The 18,644-nt window shown below is 39.3% G+C and overlaps 1 protein-coding gene across 1 annotated transcript in view; it reads left to right on the forward strand.

Moving 5' to 3' along the window:
* ATRX (ATRX chromatin remodeler) overlaps positions 1 to 18,644 on the forward strand; it is a 331,194-nt gene that overhangs the window by 70,352 nt on the left and 242,198 nt on the right. Inside the window, 1 exon segment of the mRNA XM_033201745.1 lies at positions 15,628 to 15,740. Coding sequence (XP_033057636.1) covers positions 15,628 to 15,740 — 113 coding nt within the window.

The following is an 18,644-nucleotide window of genomic DNA, read 5'->3' on the forward strand; positions in this document are numbered from 1 at the left end:
GCCTCCGAGTAGCTGGGACTACAGGCGCCGCCACCACGCCCGGCTAGTTTTTTGTTTTTTAGTAGAGACGGGGTTTCACCATGTTAGCCGGATGGTCTCGATCTCCTGACCTCGGATCCCCCGCCTTGGCCTCCCAAAGTGCTGGGATACAGGCTTGAGCCCCGTGCGCCGGCCAGAATGTGTTTATTTTCTGGACAGTCTGCTCATGTTGCCCATGCTGGTGTGCGATGGTGTGATCTTGTCTTCAATGCAGCCTCCGCTCCCAGGTTCAAGCAATTTTTATGCCCCTCACCTCCCGAGTAGCTGAGACTACAGGCATGCACTGGCACGCCCAGCTAAGTTTTTTGTATTTTAAATAGAGGTGGGATTTCACCATGTTGCCCAGGCTGGTCTCGAATTCCTGACCTTAAGTGATCCACCCGCCTTGGCCTCCCAAAGTGCTGGGATGCCTGGCCATATAATGTACTTTATTTTTTTTTTTATTTTAATTTTTTTTTATTATACTTTAAGTTCTAGGGTACATGTGCATGACTTTTATATCATGTATAACTCCCCAATGCAATCCCTCCCTCCTCCCCCCTCCCCATGATAGGCCCCAGTGTGTGATGTTCCCCTTCCCGAGTCCAAGTGATCTCATTGTTCAGTTCCCACCTATGAGTGAGAACATGCGGTGTTTGGTTTTCTCTTCTTGTGATAGTTTGCTAAGAATGATGGTTTCCAGCTGCATCCATGTCCCTACAAAGGATGCAAACTCATCCTTTTTTATGGCTGCATAGTATTCCATGGTGTATATGTGCCACATTTTCTTAATCCAGTCTGTCACAGATGGACATTTGGGTTGATTCCAAGTCTTTGCTATTGTGAATAGTGCCGCAATAAACATACGTGTGCATGTGTCTTTGTAGTAGAGTATTTATAATCCTTTGGGTATATACCCAGTAGTGGGATGGCTGGGTCATATGGTACATCTAGTTCTAGATCCTTGAGGAATCGCCATACTGTTTTCCATAATGGTTGAACTAGTTTACAATCCCACCAACAGTGTAAAAGTGTTCCTATTTCTCCACATCCTCTCCAACACTGTTGTTTCCTGACTTCTTAATGATTGCCATTCTAACTGGTGTGAGATGGTATCTCATTGTGTTTTGATTTGCATTTCTCTGATGGCGAGTGATGATGAGCATTTTTTCATGTGTCTGTTGGCTGTATGGATGTCTTCTTTTGAGAAATGTCTGTTCATCCTTTCCCACTTTTTGATGGGGTTGTTTGTTTTTTTCTTGTATATTTGTTTGAGTTCTTTGTAGATTCTGGATATTAGCCCTTTGTCAGATGAGTAGGTTGCAAAAATTTTTCCCCATTCTGTAGGTTGCCTGTTCACTCTGATGGTAGTTTCTTTAGCTGTGCAAAAGCTCTTTAGTTTATTAGATCCCATGTGTCAATTTTTGCTTTTGCTGCCGTTGCTTTTGGTTTTTAGACATGAAGTCCTTGCCCATGCCTATGTCCTGAATGGTACTACCTAGATTTTCTTCTAGGGTTTTTATGGTATTAGGTCTAACATTTAAGTCTCTAATCCATCTTGAATTAATTTTCGTATAAGGGGTAAGGAAAGGATCCAGTTTCAGCTTTCTACTTATGGCTAGCCAATTTTCCCAGCACCATTTATTAAATAGGAATCCTTTCCCCATTTCTTGTTTCTCTCAGGTTTGTCAAAGATCAGATGGCTGTAGTGTGGTATTATTTCTGAGGACTCTGTTCTGTTCCATTGGTCTATATCTCTGTTGTGGTACCAGTACCATGCTGTTTTGGTTACTGTAGCCTTGTAGTATAGTTTGAAGTCAGGTAGCGTGACGCCTCCAGCTTTGTCCTTTTGACTTAGGATTGTCTTGGCAATGCGGGCTCTTTTTTGGTTCCATATGAACTTTAAGCAGTTTTTTCCAATTCTGTGAAGAAAGTCATTGGTAGCTTGATGGGGATGGCATTGAATCTATAAATCACCTGGGCAGTATGGCCATTTTCACGATATTGATTCTTCCTATCCATGAGCATGGTATGTTCTTCCATTTGTTTGTGTCCTCTTTGATTTCACTGAGCAGTGGTTTGTAGTTCTCCTTGAAGAGGTCCTTTACATCCCTTGTAAGCTGGATTCCTAGGTATTTTATTCTCTTTGAAGCAATTGTGAATGGAAGTTCATTCCTGATTTGGCTCTCTGCTTGTCTGTTACTGGTGTATAAGAATGCTTGTGATTTTTGCACATTAATTTTGTATCCTGAGACTTTGCTGAAGTTGCTTATCAGCTTAAGGAGATTTTGGGCTGAGACGATGGGGTTTTCTAAATATACAATCATGTCATCTGCAAACAGGGACAATTTGACTTCTTCTTTTCCTAACTGGATACCCTTGATTTCTTTCTCTTGCCTGATTGCCCTAGCCAGAACTTCCAACACTATGTTGAATAGGAGTGGTGAGAGAGGGCATCCCTGTCTTGTGCCAGTTTTCAAAGGGAATTTTTCCAGTTTTTGCCCATTCAGTATGATATTAGCTGTGGGTTTGTCATAATAGCTCTTATTATTTTGAGGTACGTTCCATCAATACCAATTTATTGAGCGTTTTTAGCATAAGGGCTGTTGAATTTTGTCAAAAGCCTTTTCTGCATCTATTGAGATAATCATGTGGTTCTTGTCTTTGGTTCTGTTTATATGCTGGATTACGTTTATTGATTTGCGAATGTTGAACCAGCCTTGCATCCCAGGGATGAAGCCCACTTGATCATGGTGGATAAGCTTTTTGATGTGCTGCTGAATCCGGTTTGCCAGTATTTTATTGAGGATTTTTGCATCGATGTTCATCAGGGATATTGGTCTAAAATTCTCTTTTTTGTTGTGTCTCTGCCAGGCTTTGGTATCAGGATGATGTTGGCCTCATAAAAAGAGTTAGGGAGGATTCCCTCTTTTTCTATTGATTGAAATAGTTTCAGAAGGAATGGTACCAGCTCCTCCTTGTACCTCTGGTAGAATTCAGCTGTGAATCCATCTGGTCCTGGACTTTTTTTGGTGGGTAGGCTATTAATTGTTGCCTCAATTTCAGAGCCTGCTATTGGTCTATTCAGGGATTCAACTTCTTCCTGGTTTAGTCTTGGGAGAGTGTAAGTGTCCAGGAAATTATCCATTTCTTCTAGATTTTCTAGTTGATTTGCGTAGAGGCATTTATAGTATTCTCTGATGGTTGTTTGTATTTCTGTGGGGTCGTGGTGATATCCCCTTTATCATTTTTTATTGCGTCTATTTGATTCTTCTCTCTTTTCTTCTTTATTAGTCTGCTAGCGGTCTGTCAATTTTGTTGATCTTTTCAAAAAACCAACTCCTGGATTCATTGATTTTTGGGAGGGTTTTTTGTGTGTCTCTATCTCCTTCAGTTCTGCTCTGATCTTAGTTATTTCTTGCCTTCTGCTAGCTTTTGAATGTGTTTGCTCTTGCCTCTCTAGTTCTTTTAATTGTGATGTTAGAGTGTCAATTTTAGATCTCTCCTGCTTTCTCTTGTGGGCATTTAGTGCTATAAATTTCCCTCTACACACTGCTTTAAATGTGTCCCAGAGATTCTGGTATGTTGTATCTTTGTTCTCATTGGTTTCAAAGAACATCTTTATTTCTGCTTTCATTTCGTTATGTACCCAGTAGTCATTCAGGAGCAGGTTGTTCAGTTTCCATGTAGTTGAGCGGTTTTGATTGAGTTTCTTAGTCCTGAGTTCTAGTTTGATTGCACTGTGGTCTGAGAGACAGTTTGTTATAATTTCTGTTCTTGTACATTTGCTGAGGAGTGCTTTACTTCCAATTATGTGGTCAATTTTGGAATAAGTGCGATGTGGTGCTGAGAAGAATGTATATTCTGTTGATTTGGGGTGGAGAGTTCTATAGATGTCTATTAGGTCCGCTTGGTGCAGAGATGAGTTCAATTCCTGGATATCCTTGTTAACTTTCTGTCTCGTTGATCTGTCTAATGTTGACAGTGGAGTGTTGAAGTCTCCCATTATTATTGTATGGGAGTCTAAGTCTCTTTGTAGTCTCTAAGGACTTGCTTTATGAATCTGGGTGCTCCTGTATTGGGTGCATATATATTTAGGAGAGTTAGCTCTTCCTGTTGAATTGATCCTTTACCATTATGTAATGGCCTTCTTTGTCTCTTTTGATCTTTGATGGTTTAAAGTCTGTTTTATCAGAGACTAGGATTGCAACCCCTGCTTTTTTTTGTTCTCCATTTGCTTGGTAGATCTTCCTCCATCCCTTTATTTTGAGCCTATGTATGTCTCTGCATGTGATGGGTCTCCTGAATACAGCAGACTGATGGGTCTTGACTCTTGATCCAGTTTGCCAGTCTGTGTCTTTTAATTGGAGCATTTAGTCCATTGACATTTAAGGTTAATATTGTTATGTGTGAACTTGATCCTGTCATTATGATATTAACTGGTTATTTTGCTCGTTAGTTGATGCAGTTTCTTCCTAGCCTCGATGGTCTTTACATTTTGGCATGTTTTTGCAATGGCTGGTACCGGTTGTTCCTTTCCATGTTTAGGGCTTCCTTCAGGGTCTCTTGTAAGGCAGGCCTGGTGGTGACAAAATCTCTAAGCATTTGCTTATCTGTAAAGGATTTTATTTCTCCTTCACTGATGAGCTTAGTTTGGCTGGATATGAAATTCTGGGTTGAAAATTCTTTTCTTTAAGAACGTTGAATATTGGCCCCCACTCTCTTCTGGCTTGTAGAGTTTCTGCCGAGAGGTCTGCTGTTATTCTGATGGGCTTCCCTTTGTGGGTAACCCGACCTTTCTCTCTGGCTGCCCTTAAGATTTTTTCCTTCATTTCAACTTTGGTGAATCTGGCAATTATGTGTCTTGGAGTTGCTCTTCTGGAGGAGTATCTTTGTGGCGTTCTCTGTATTTCCTGAATTTGAATGTTGGCCTGCCCTACTAGGTTGGGGAAGTTCTCCTGGATGATATCCTGAAGAGTGTTTTCCAACTTGGTTCCATTTTCCCCCTCACTTTCAGGCACCCCAAGAACGTAGATTTGGTCTTTTTACATAATCCCATACTTCTTGCAGGCTTTGTTCATTTCTTTTTCTTCTTTTTTCTTTTGGTTTCTCTTCTCGCTTCATTTCATTCATTTGATCCTCAATCGCTGATACTCTTTCTCCAGTTGATCGAGTCGGTTACTGAAGCTTGTGCATTTGTCACGTATTTCTCGTGTCATGGTTTTCATCTCTGTCATTCGTTTATGATCTTCTCTGCATTAATTAGTCTAGCTGTCAATTCTTCCACTTTTTTTTCAAGATTTTTAGTTTCTTTGCGCTGGGTACGTAATTCCTCCTTTAGCTCTGAGAGGTTTGATGGACTGAAGCCTTCTTCTCTCATCTCGTCAAAGTCATTCTCTGACCAGCTTTGATCCGTTGCTGGCGATGGGCTGCGCTCCTTTGCAGGGGGAGATGCGCTCTTATTTTTTGAATTTCCAGCTTTTCTGCCCTGCTTCTTCCCCATCTTTGTGGTTTTATCTGTCTCTGGACTTTGATGATGGTGACGTACTGATGGGGTTTTGTATAGGTGTCCTTCCTGTTTGATAGTTTTCCGTCTGACAGTCAGAAGGACTGTCTGTTGGTCTGTTAGAGATTGCTTGAGGTCCACTCCAGACCCTGTTTGCCTGGGTATCAGCAGCAGAGGTTGCCGAAGATAGAATATTGCTGAACAGCGAGTGTACCTGTCTGATTCTTTCTTTGGAAGTTTCCTCTCAGGGGTGACGCCACCCTGTGAGGTGTGGGGTATCAGACTGCCCCTAGTGGGGGATGTCTCCCAGCTAGGCTACTCAGGGGTCAGGGACCCACCTGAGCAGGCAGTCTGTCCGTTCTCAGATCTCAACCTCCGCGTTAGGAGATCCACGGCTCTCCCCAAAGCTGTCAGACAGAGTCGTTCGGGTCTGCAGCGGCCCCGCTCTTTCCCCTAATGGACTGCAGCTGTGCGCTGTGCAGTGTCCCAGAGGTGAGTCTACAGAGACAGGCAGGCTTCCTTGAGCTGCTGTGAGCTCCACCCAGTTCGAGCTTCCCAGCGGCTTTGTTTACCTACTTAAGCCTCAGCAATGGCGGGCGCCCTCCCCCAGCCTCGCTGCTGCCTTGCGGATAGATCGCCGCAGACGGCTGTGTTAGCAGTGAGGGAGGCTCCGTGGGCGTGGGACCCTCCCGCCAGGTGTGGGATATATTCTCCTGGTGTGCCTGTTTCCTTAAAGCGCAGTATTGGGGTGGGAGTTACCCGATTTTCCAGGTGTGTGTGTCTCAGTTCCCCTGGCTAGGAAAAGGGATTTCCTTCCCCCTTGCGCTTCCAGGTGAGGCGATGCCTCGCCTGCTTCAGCTCACGCTGGTCAGGCTGCAGCAGCTGACCAGCACCGATTGTCCGGCACTCCCTAGAGAGATGACCCCAGTACCTCAGTTGAAAATGCAGAAATCACCGGTCTTCTGTGTCGCTCGCGCTGGGAGTTGGAGACTGGAGCTGTTCCTATTCGGCCATCTTGCTCCGCCCTATAATGTCCTTAAACTGACGGTTTTGAAACAGAAACACACCCCATGATAATTTTCTTAAATGGAATTGAATTACCTTGAATAATCTTAGAAAAGTGATGTTTTAAATTTTGAATTAGTTTGAGTCATACATGTCTTTATCAAATTTTAAAGAAAAGTCTATGAATTAAAAAAGAAAATAAAAATTTTTCTGCATGAAAGCAGTGAATTTATTATGTACCAAAAAGGGAGAAGAAAAATATCTTCTGTAATTTATTCTAGAGTCATTCCGTTACTATAGACATATGGTGTATATTATACAATTTTACTTCATTTTAAACAGACTTGTTGTCAATGTCATAGACAGTTTATAGCCTGCTATTTTTGGTTAGCGTTGTAGTATGAGCTATTTTCCATATTATTTGAACTTTTAAAATTTAATGGTTGGTATGATATTGTATGACTTGTTTGCATCCTTGTTCACCTAGTCTTTATTATACACTTTAATTGATTACAGTTTTTTTTTCTTCTGTGTGTATCTCACAGATCGATACCTTTGTTGAGTAAAGTTATTATGTAGAGATATTTTCTTTGGGCCAGATGCAGTGGCTCATGCCTGTAATCCCAGCACTTTGGGAGGCTGAGGCAGGTGGATCATGAGGTCAGGAGTTCAAGACCAGCCTGGCCAATATGGTGAAACCCCGTCTATATTAAAAATACAAAAATTAGCCGGGTGTGGTGGCGCACGCCTGTAGTCCAAGCTACTCAGGAGGCTGAGGCAGGAGAATTGCTTGAACTTGGGAGGTGGAGAGGTTGCAGTGAGCCGAGATTGCACCACTGCACTCCAGCCTGGGCGACAGAGCAAGACTCCGACTCAAAAGAAAAAAAGGAATACTTTCTTTGTGTAGGTAAAGAGAGATAGAATTACTAGATCAAAGTCTCTTGATGGTTTTTGCCAATTTGTTTTGTAAATGTATGTATCACCACAGGCTATCTTTGAGAGTGTCTATTTCATGGGAACTTAGCCTACAATGGATAGTCATTTTACCTCTAAATATTTGATAAGTTAAAAAATGCTGTCACATTTACAGTTCATAGGCTTTAAGAGTTGCAGTTTTATATTCATTCTTCGTGCATTTTGTGTACTTTTCTTCACAAGTTTCTATAGGGAATGAGAGAAAAGTAATGTGTTTTTTCATTATTTATTTTGCTAACCAAACATATTTATTAATGATCCTAATAACTTGGAATTATTTTCATGTAAAATGTCTGTGACAGAGATAATTGAATTTAATAATGAAAAGAAGTATTACAGAAATTGACTCATCGAACTGAGCTTGTTTTCAGCTAATCCTCGTGCAAGGTGATAATGACTTTTTTTTTTCTTTAATAAAGATGGGGGCTCGCTATGTTGACCAGGCTGGTCTCGAACTCCTGGCCTCAAGTGATCCTCCCATCTCCACCTCTCAAATTGCTAGGATTATAGGCATGAGCCACCACACCTGGTTTAATAGTGGAATTTTTATTATACTTTTTGTGGATTCAAGGACCGGTGGCATTGTACATAACTTATTCTGCCATTAATTTTCCATCTTTCACCTTTCTCATTGTGCTTTCCTTCTCATCCCATTCCTGGTGTTGAACCAATGCATCATTTGTAAATTTGTAGACAGTCTGCCATAATTTGTTGTTTCTTCAGACTTCTTTTCTGGTTTATAAGAAGACTGTTGTTTTAAAAGTACTCTCAATTTTTTATTTTTTATTATACTTTAAGTTCTGGGATACGTGCAGGTTTGTTACATAAGTATACATGTGCCATGGTGGTTTGCTGCACCCATCAACCCATCATCTCCATTAGGTGTTTCTCCTAATGCTATCCTTCCTTTGCCCCAACCCCCGACAGGCCCCCGTGTGTGATGTTCCCCTCCCCGTGCCCGTATGTTCTCATTGTTCAACTCCCACTTATGAGTGAGAACATGTGGTGTTTGGTTTTCTGTTCCTGTGTTAGTTTGCTGGGAATGATAGTTTCCATCTTCATCCATGTCCCTGCAAAGGACATGGACTCATCCTTTTTTATGGCTGTGTAGTATTCCGTGGTGTGTAGGTGCCACGTTTGCTTTATCCAGTGTATCATTGATGGACATTTGGGTTGCTTCCAAGTCTTTGCTATTGTGAATAGTGCTACAGTAAACATATGTGTGCATGTGTCTTTGTAGTAGAATGATTTATAATCCTTTGGGTATATACCCAGTAATGGGATTGCTGGGTCAAATGGTATTTCTAATTCTAGATCCTTGTGGAATTATCACACTATCTTCCACAATGGTTGAACGAATTTATCCTCCCACCAACAGTGTAAAAGTGTTCCTATTTCTCCACATCCTCTCCAGCGTCTGTTGTTTCCTGACTTTTTAATGTTCGCCATTCTGACTGGCCTGAGATGTTATCTCATTCTGGTTTTGATTTGCATTTCTCTAATGACCATTGATGATGAGCTTTTTTTCATATGTTTGTTGGTCACGTAAATGTCTTCTTTTGAGAAGTGTCTGCTCATATCCTTCCACCACTTTTTGATAGGGTTGTTTGTTTTTTTCCTGTAAATTTAAGTTCCTTGCAGATTCTGGATATCAGCCCTTTGTCAGATGTATTAAAAAACACTAATAATTTTCGAAATTTCCCAATTCCTCATGGGTAAAAAAGCAGTCAAACATTGATGGTAATGATCATGGGCCATAGTTTTTGTTTTTGTTTTTGTTTTTTTAAAGTGACATTAGGATTTAAAATTGGTGTGAAACCTAGTCGTTTATTATTTAGTTAGCTAACATCAGGATTTAGATTTTTTTTTTTTGACCCAGTTGCAGATAGGCAGATCAGATCTCATAGACTGCCATCTGCATCCAGCTCCTGTTGTAGTTATGCGAATGTGAGACTGAAGGCGAACCCAAGTTTCTCTAATGGAGATTTTTGTTTTTATTATTATTATACTTGAAGTTCTAGGTACATGTGCACAACATTCAAGTTTGTTACATATGTATGCATGTGCCATGTTGCTGTGCTGTACCCATTAACTTGTCATTTACATTAGGTATATCTCCTAATGGTATCCCTCCCCCCTCCCTCCACCCCACGACAGACCCCGGTGTGTGATGTTTCCTACCTGTGTCCATGTGTTCTCATCGTTCAACTCCCTTATGAGTGAGAACATGTGGTGTTTGGTTTTCTGGCTTGTGATAGTTGGCTGAGAATGATGGTTTCCAGCTTCATCCATGTCCCTGCAAAGGACATGAACTCATCCTTTTTTATGGCTGCGTAGTATTCCATGGTGTATATGTGCCACATTTTCTTTTCTTTTCTTTTTTTTTTTTTTTTTGAGGCGGAGGTCTCTCTCTGTCTCCCGGACTGGAGTGCAGTGGCCGGATCTCAGCTCACTGCAAGCTCCGCCTCCCGGGTTTACGCCATTCTCCTGCCTCAGCTCCCGAGTAGCTGGGACTACAGGCGCCCGCCACCTCGCCCAGTAGTTTTTGTATTTTTAGTAGAGACGGGGTTTCACCGTGTTAGCCAGGATGGTCTCGATCTCCTGACCTCGTGATCCACCCGTCTCGGCCTCCCAAAGTGCTGGGATTACAGGCTTGAGCCACCGCGCCCGGCCGCCACATTTTCTTTATCCAGTCTATCATTGATGGACATTTGGATTGGTTCCAAGTCTTTGCCATTGTGAATAGTGCCACAGTAAACATACGTGTGCATGTGTCTTTATAGTAGCATGATTTATAATCCTTTGGGTATATACTCAATAATGGGATGGCTGGATCAAATGGTATTTCTAGTTCTACATCCTTGAGGAATCGCCACCCTGTTTTCCACAATGGTTGAACTAGTTTACAGTCCCACCAGCAGTGTAAAAGTATTCCTGTTTCTCCATGTCCTCTCCAGCATCTGTTGTTGCCTGACTTTTTAATGATCACCATTCTCACTGGCATGAGATGTTATCTCATTGTGGATTTGATTTATATTTCTCTAATGACCAGTGACGATGAGTTTTTTTCATATGTTTGTTGGCTGCATAAATGTCTTCTTTTGAGAAGTGTCTATTCATATCCTTTGCCTACTGTATGTTAGGGTTGTTTGTGTTTTTCTTGTAAATTTGTTTCAGTTCTTTGTAGATTCTGGATATTAGCCCTTTGTCAGATGGATAGATTGCAAAAATTTTCTCCCATTCTGTAGGTTGCCTGTTCACTCCGATTTTATATATGTATCTATTTTATATAATTATATAAATTATGTATATTATATATATGTGTGTGTATATATATATATATTTGCTGTGCAGAAGCTCTTTAGTTTAATTAGATCCCATTTGTCAATTTTGGCTTTTACTGCCATTGCTTTTGATATTTTAATCGTGAAGTCTTTGCCCATGCCTATGTCCTAAATGGTATTGCCTAGGTTTTCTTCTAGGGTTTCTATGGTTTTAGGTCTTACGTTTAAGTCTTTAATCCATCGTGAGTTGATTTTTGTTTAAGGTGTAAGGAAGGGGTCCAGCTTCTGCATATGGCTAGCCAGTTTTCCAAACACCATTTATTATATAGGGAGTCCTTTCTCCATTGCTTGTTTTTGTCAGGTTTGTCAAAGATCTGATGGTTGTAGATGTGTGGTGTATTTCTGAGGCCTCAGTTCTGTTCCATTGGTCTATATATCTATTTTGGTACCAGTACCATGCTGTTTTTGTTACTGTAGCCTTGCAGTATAGTTTGAAGTCAGGTAGCATGATGCCTCCAGCTTTTTTTCTGTTTGCTTAGGATTGTCTTGACTCTGCAGGCTCCTTTTTGGTTCCATATGAAATTTAAAGTAGTTTGTTGCAATTCTGTGAATAAAGTCAGTGGTAGCTTGATGGGGATAGCATTGAATGTATACGTTACTTTGGGCAGTATGGCCGTTTTCATGATATTGATTCTTCCTATCCATGAGTATGGAATGTTTTTCCATTTGTGTCCTCTCTTATTTCCTTGAGCAGTAGTTTGTAGTTCTCCTGGAAGAGGTCCTTCATATTCCTTGTAAGTTGTATTCCTAGGTATTTTATTCTCTTTGTAGCAATTGTGAATGGGAGTTCACTCATGATTTGGCTCTCTGTTTGTCTGTTATTGGTGTATAAGAATACTTGTGATTTTTGCACATTGATTTTGTATCCTGAGACTTTGCTGAAGTTGCTTATCAGCTTAAGGAGATTTTGGGCTGAGACGATGGAGTTTTCTAAATATACAATCATGTCATCTGCAAACAGAGACAATTTGACTTCCTCTTTTCCTGATTGAATACCCCTTATTTCTTTCTCTTGCCTGAATGCCCTGACCAAAACTTACAATATTGCGTTGAATAGGAGAGGTGAGAGAGGGCATCCTTGTCTTGTGCCGGTTTTCAAAGGGAATGCCTCCAGTTTTTGCCCGTTCAGTATGATATTAGCTGTGGGTTTGTCATAAATAGCTCTTATTATTTTGAGATATGTTCCATTAGTACCTAGTTTATTGAGAGTTTTTAGTATGAAGGGGTGTTGCATTTCATTGAATGCCTTTTCTGCATCTATTGAGATAATCATGTGGTTTTTGTCATTGGTTCTGTTTATGTGATGGATTATGTTTATTGATTTGCATATGTTGAACCAGCCATGTATCGCAGGGATGAAGCCGACTTGATCGTGGTGGATAAGCTTTTTGATATGCTGCTGGATTCAGTTTGCCAGTATTTTATTGAGGATTTTCACATCGATGTTCATCAGAGGTATTGGCCTGAAATTTTCATTTGTTGTGTCTCTGCCAGGTTTTGGTATCGGGATGATGATGGCCTCATAAAATGAGTTAGGGAGGATTCCCTCCTTTTCTATTGATTGGAATAGTTTCAGAAGGAATGATACCAGCTCCTCATTGTACCTCTGGTAGAATTTGGCTTTGAATCTGTCTGGTGCTGGACTTGTTTTGATTGGTAGACTCTTAATTACAGCCTCAACTTCAGAACTTTTTATTGGTGTATTCAGGGATTCAACTTCTTCCTTGTTTTGTCTTGGGAGGGTGTATATGTCCAGAAATTTATCCATTTCCTCTAGATTTTCTAGTTTATTTGCATAGAGGTGCTTATAGTATTCTCTGGTGGTAGTTTGTATTTCTGTGGGATCAGTGGTGATATCCCCTTTATCATTTTTTATTGTGTCTATTTGATTCTTCTCTCTTTTGTTCTTTATCAGTCTGGATAGCGGTCTGTTTTGTTGATCTTCTCAAAAAATCAGCTCCTGAATTCATTGATATTTTGAAGGGTTTTTCCTGTCTCTGTCTCCTTTAGTTCTTCTCTGATCTTAGTTATTTCTTGTCTTCTGCTAGCTTTTGAATTTGTTTGCTCTTGCTTCTCTAGTTCTTTTAATTGTGATGTTAGGGTGTCGATTTTAGATTTTTCCTGCTTTCTCTTGTGGGCATTTAGTGCTATAAATTTCCCTCTACACACTGCTTTAAATTTGTCCAGAAATTCTGGTACGTTATCTTTTTGTTCTCATTGGTTTCAAAGAACTTCTTTATTTCTGCCTTAATTTCGTTATTTACCTAGTAGTCATTCAGGAGCAAGTTGTTCAGTTTCCATGTAGTTGTGCGGTTTTGAACGAGTTTTTTAACCCTGAGTTCTAATTTGATTGCATTATAGTCTGAGAGACTGGTATGATTTCTGTTCTTTTGCATTTGCTTTAGGAGTATTTTACTTCTAATTATATGGTCAATTTTAGAATAAGTGCAATGAGGTGCTGATAAGAATGTATATTCTGTTGCTTTGGGGTTGAGAGTTCTGTTAGGTCTGCTTGGTCCAGAGGTGAGTTCAAGTCTTGTGTATCCTTGTTAATTTTCTGTCTTGTCCGTCTGTCTAATATTGACAGTGGGGTATTAAAGTCTCCCACTATTATTGTGTGGGAGTCTAAGTTTCTTTGTAGGTCTCTAAGAACTTGCTTTATGATTCTGGATGCTCCTGTATTGGGTACATGTATATTTGGGATAGTTAGCTCTTCTTGTTGCATTGATCCCTTTACCATTATGTAACAGTCTTCTTTGTCTGTTTTGATCTTTGTTGGTTTGAAGTCTGTTTTATCAGAGACTAGGATTGTAACCCCTGTTTTTTTTTTTTTTTGCTTTCCATTTGCTTGGTAAATATTCCTCCATCCCTTTATTTTGAGCCTATGTATGTCTTTAATTTGTTTTTAAAATTATTATATCCATCCTACTGAGTATAAATTGGTTTCTTCTTGTGGTTTTGATTTGCATTTCCCTGATATGACTAATGATCTTGAGCATTTTTTCATGTGCTCATTGGTCTTTTGTATATATTCTTTTGAGAAATGTATATCTAAGTCTTTTACCCCTTTTAAAAATTGAGTTGTCTTTTTGTTGTTTAATTGTAAGAATTCTTTATGTATTCTGGTTACCAGACCGTCATGAGATACAGGATTTGAAAATCGTTTTCTGTCATTGTGTTGGTTGTCTTTTCACTTTCTTGATGGTGCCCCTTGACATGCAAAAGTTTTGACTTTTATTAAAAATGGGCCTGGGCATGGTTGCTCACACCTGTCATCCCAATGCTTTGGGAGGCTGAGGTGGGAGGATTTCTTGAGGCCAGGAGTTTCAGATCATCCTGGGCAACATAACTGGACCCTATCTCTACAAAAAATTAAAGAAAAAGTTTAGCTAAGAGTATTGTTGTGTGCCACAATTCCTCAACTAAGAGCATAGGTGTGTGCCATAGGTACTCAAGATGCTGAGGCAGGAGGATCGCTTTAGCCCAAGAGTTTGAGGCCTCAGTGAGTCAAGGTCACGCCACTGTGCTCAAGCTTGTATGACAGAGCAAGAGGCTAACTCTAAGGAAAAAAAATGGGGTAAACTTATACTTTCCTTATTTAAAGTTTTAACTCCTTAAAACCCTGTTGAATTACTGATACATCTGTTATGTAACTTAAGAGTTGATGCTATAAAATTTAGTTAAGGAAATACTTCCCTGAGCGATGGAGCTCTTGCAAGTCCTCTTCTATGTTTTGTTCATCTTTATGCCAGTCAGTTATACAGTTCTTCTGTGTCAAGCAGAGGATAGAATAATAAACCAAAACACTGCTTAGGCCTTTCAGAAAGTAAGTGTTCTGTAAATATATTTGATAAATTACTGAATTATTTTTATTAAATGATGGAAAGGAAAATCTTGACCTCTCTTTTTCTGGGTGTTGGCTAGTATAAATCTTTCTTGAAGTGATAATCTACATCTATGTTTTGATTTCTAAGGATTTCCCAAATATAAGCTATATACAAGTGAGAGGAAATAATAACTTAGGTACCTAATGATAATATAACAAGTACAAGGATCAGCTATTTGTTGTGAAATAGGAATGGATATAATTTAAATATGAATACCTTTTTGCTGCTTAATCCCCCAAATTTTCTTTTGATTTCTTTTAAAATTCTTTTGTGGTAGGTAGGTTTATTGTTTGTTAAGAATTATCTTAAGGGTAGCATTTTCTGATACATTTTTAAGTAACACAAAGTTTAACTTCTGTTTAAAAACATCATATAGAGTACATTGAAAGACCTCAGTATTTTCAAAATGTTTAGTAAGTAATAGCAGTTTCCTTAAATGATATTTTAATCCTAGGTAAGTGTACAGGTAGGTTGTGTTACTCATATTTTTATATCCTTAGTGAAATAAAATTCTTGTTTTTTTTTTTTTTTTGAGACAGTGTCTGACTCTGTTACCTTGGCTAGAGTGCAGTGGCATGATCTCAGCTCACTGCTACCTCTGCCTCACAGGGCTCAAGCCATCCTCCCACCTCAGCCTCCTGAGTAGCTGAGACCCACAGGCACGAGCCACCGTGCTCTATTATGAGCCACTACACCCAGCCTAAAATTCGTTTTCTTTAATATTTTTTCTTTCTACACCCACAGCTGTAACATTCCCCTTAGTTTTTACTTTGAATGTACATACTCTTACACGACTTACAGTATGGCTATATTTTCAGTTTGCTAGAGCTTTACAATTAATTTAAAACATGAAAGGCTAATTAAGGGAATTCTTTAAATTTTGTTTTAATAGTGAAAGCAAGTTGAATACATTGGTGCAGAAGCTTCATGACTTCCTTGCACACTCATCAGAAGAATCTGAAGAAACAAGTTCTCCTCCACGACTTGCAATGAATCAAAACACAGGTAAATTGAAAAAAGAATGTGCTATACCTTCTAGTCTTTTTCTATTTTTTTTTTTTTTTACACTTATGGAGGTAGCCATTTATTTTATTCAGGGAGCAGCTTTTAGAAGATTTCAGTTTGTGAAAAATGACAGATTAGCAAGCTTTATAGAAGCACCTATTATGTATCTTAGCTATATCTGATATAGGAGATTTTATTTTGGTAAGTATGACTATACAAAGCTTAGAAAAGGAAGCATTTATGGTTTTATTTGTAATGGAAATGTGTTATAGAGTGGCTAGTCAATGTTGATGGTGAAAAAATAATATTAGAAGAGGCAGGAGTACTACAGGAATGTTTTATCCTAGCAATTATTCATGTATTAGGAGTTAAATTTTTATTTTTATTTTTGTGATGGAGTCTCGCTCTGTCACCCAGGCTGGAGTACAATGGCATGATCTTGGCTCACTGCAACTTCTGCCTCCTGGGCTCAAGCTATTCTCTTGCCTCAGCCTCCTGAGTAGCTGGGATCACAGGCGTCTGCCACCATGTCCGGCTGATTTTTGTATTTTTAGTACAAGCTGGTCTGGAACTCAAGTGATCCGCCCTCACTGGCCTCCCAAAGTGCTAGGATAACAGGCATGAGCCATCGCACCCAGCATAAGAGTTAAATTTTTATGTTGTTTGATAATATCCCTGAGTAGATTTGGTGTATTTATTTTTTTAAATAAAACCACTTAACACCTCCTCGCTACGTCCCTGTCTCTGTCTCTCTTTAAAAAGATTTTTTTCTTTTTTTTAAGAGACGAGGTCTTGCTCTGTCACCCAGACTGGAGTGTAGTGGTGTGATCATAGCTCACTGCAGCCCCAAACTCCTTGGGCTCAAGCAATCTTCTCACCTCACCCTCCCCAGTAGATGGGAGTACAGGTGTGTGCCACCATGCCTGGTTAATTTTCAAAAAAAATTTTTTAGAGACATGGTCTTGCTATGTTGTCCAGACTGGTCTTGAACTTCCTAGCCTCATATGATTCTCCTGCCTCAGCCTCCTGAGTAGCTGAAATTATAAGCAAGAGCCATTGTACCTGGTTCCCTTTTTTAAAAAAACATTTTGTATCATGCAACAGTTAGCATTTTCAGGTTTTCAAGGGTAACTACAATACACATGCACACAGACACACACGATATGTACAAAAAAAGTATAAGAGAGTTATAGTGAAAAGTTCAACCATATGTGTAATTAGAGTTCTAGAAGGAAGAAAGAAAACTGGTTAAAAGTCCAGTTTGAAGAGATGCGGGCTGGGCATTTTCTAAAAAGTGATGAAAGACATCGAACTAGAGATTCAATAAGTTTTGTGAACCCTGAGCAGGATAAATATAAAGAAAACTACAGCTAGGCATGTCATAGCCAAACTCCTAAAGAACATAAACCAAGAGAAAAATCTCTTAAGTAGCCAGAGGAAAAAAAAATATTATTTTCAAAGGAATAACAGTAACACTGGCAGCTCACTTAACAACAGAAATGATAGAAGGCAGATGAAAAAGAAATGATTTCTTTAAAATGTCAAAGAAAAATACAGTCATGCATCACTTAACTATGGGGATATGTTTTTTTGAGAAAGCATTATTGGGTGATTTTGTCATTGTGCAAACATTATGGAGTGTACTTATATAGGCTACTACACACCTAGGCTATATGTTATAGCCTGTTGTTCATAGGCTACAAACCTGTGCAGCATGTTGTACTGAATACTGTAGGTAATTGGAACACAATGGTAAATATTTGTGTATCTAAACACATGGAAACATAGAAAAGGTGCAGTAAAAATACAGTATTACAATCTTATGGGACCACCGATGTATATGTGGTCAGTCATTGAGTGAAATGTCTTTATGCAGCATGTGATTGTAATTGCCAGCATAGAACTATATATTCAGTGAAAACATCCTTCATAAATGAAGGGTGGAATCAAGCCTTATCTGGGCAAACAAAAAGTGAGAACTTGATGTCAACAAACCTACACTAGAGTGAATAACTACACTAGAGGAAATTACAGGTTTTCTGAAATGGGAAGGAAAATAATTTGAAATGGCAACACCAAAATACAGGAAGTAATGAATAAGAATGGGAAAGCTAAATAGGTAGGTTAAAGTAAATAACATAAAGTTATTTAAGCCACAGTCCCCATTCTTATGTGATCAATTCTCCCAGTAATGTTCATAGATAAGTTTTTCCCCCTTAAATTCAGGATCAAGTTCAAGATTTAGTAGTCATGTTTCTTTGGTCTTTTAAAAATCTGAAGCAGTTTGTCTGCCTTTTGGGACTATGACTTTTTTTTAAATGTATAGGTGTATTACCTTGTCGAATGGCCCTCGGGATTATCTGTTTAGTTATGATTAGATTCAGGTTATATATTTTTGGCAGGAATACTACATAAAGTGATGTTCTGTTCTTCATGCATCCTATTACATGGCACATGATGTGATTTGCTCCTTTACTGGTGATGTCAACTTAGGTTGTTTGGTTATGGTTGTGTTTGCTAGATAAACCCAGTATAAAGTTATGATGTATTCCATTGTAACTAATAACTAATTTAATGGGGGGCACTTTGAAATTACTAAGGTATTCTTTTTATTATCAAAACTTAACTCAATATGTTTTCTTTTGCAAATGACCACAAACTTTGCAGCTTAAAGTAACCCAGATTCGTTATTTTACAGTTCTGTAGGTTCGGAGTCCTTTGGGCCTTGCTAGACCTTTCTCAGGGTATCACAAGGTCAAAGTCAAGATGTTAGTAGGACTAGGTTCCTTTCTGGAGACTGTAGAAAAATCCATTCCTAAGCTCATTCAGGTTGTTGGCAGAATTCAGTTCCTTATGATGATAGGTTGGAGGTCCTTCTTTCTCACTCACTATTGGCCAGGACCC

This window comes from Trachypithecus francoisi, unplaced genomic scaffold (assembly GCF_009764315.1).
Source record: "Trachypithecus francoisi isolate TF-2019V2 unplaced genomic scaffold, Tfra_2.0 Lachesis_group6, whole genome shotgun sequence".
NCBI classification, from domain to species: Eukaryota; Metazoa; Chordata; class Mammalia; order Primates; family Cercopithecidae; genus Trachypithecus; species Trachypithecus francoisi.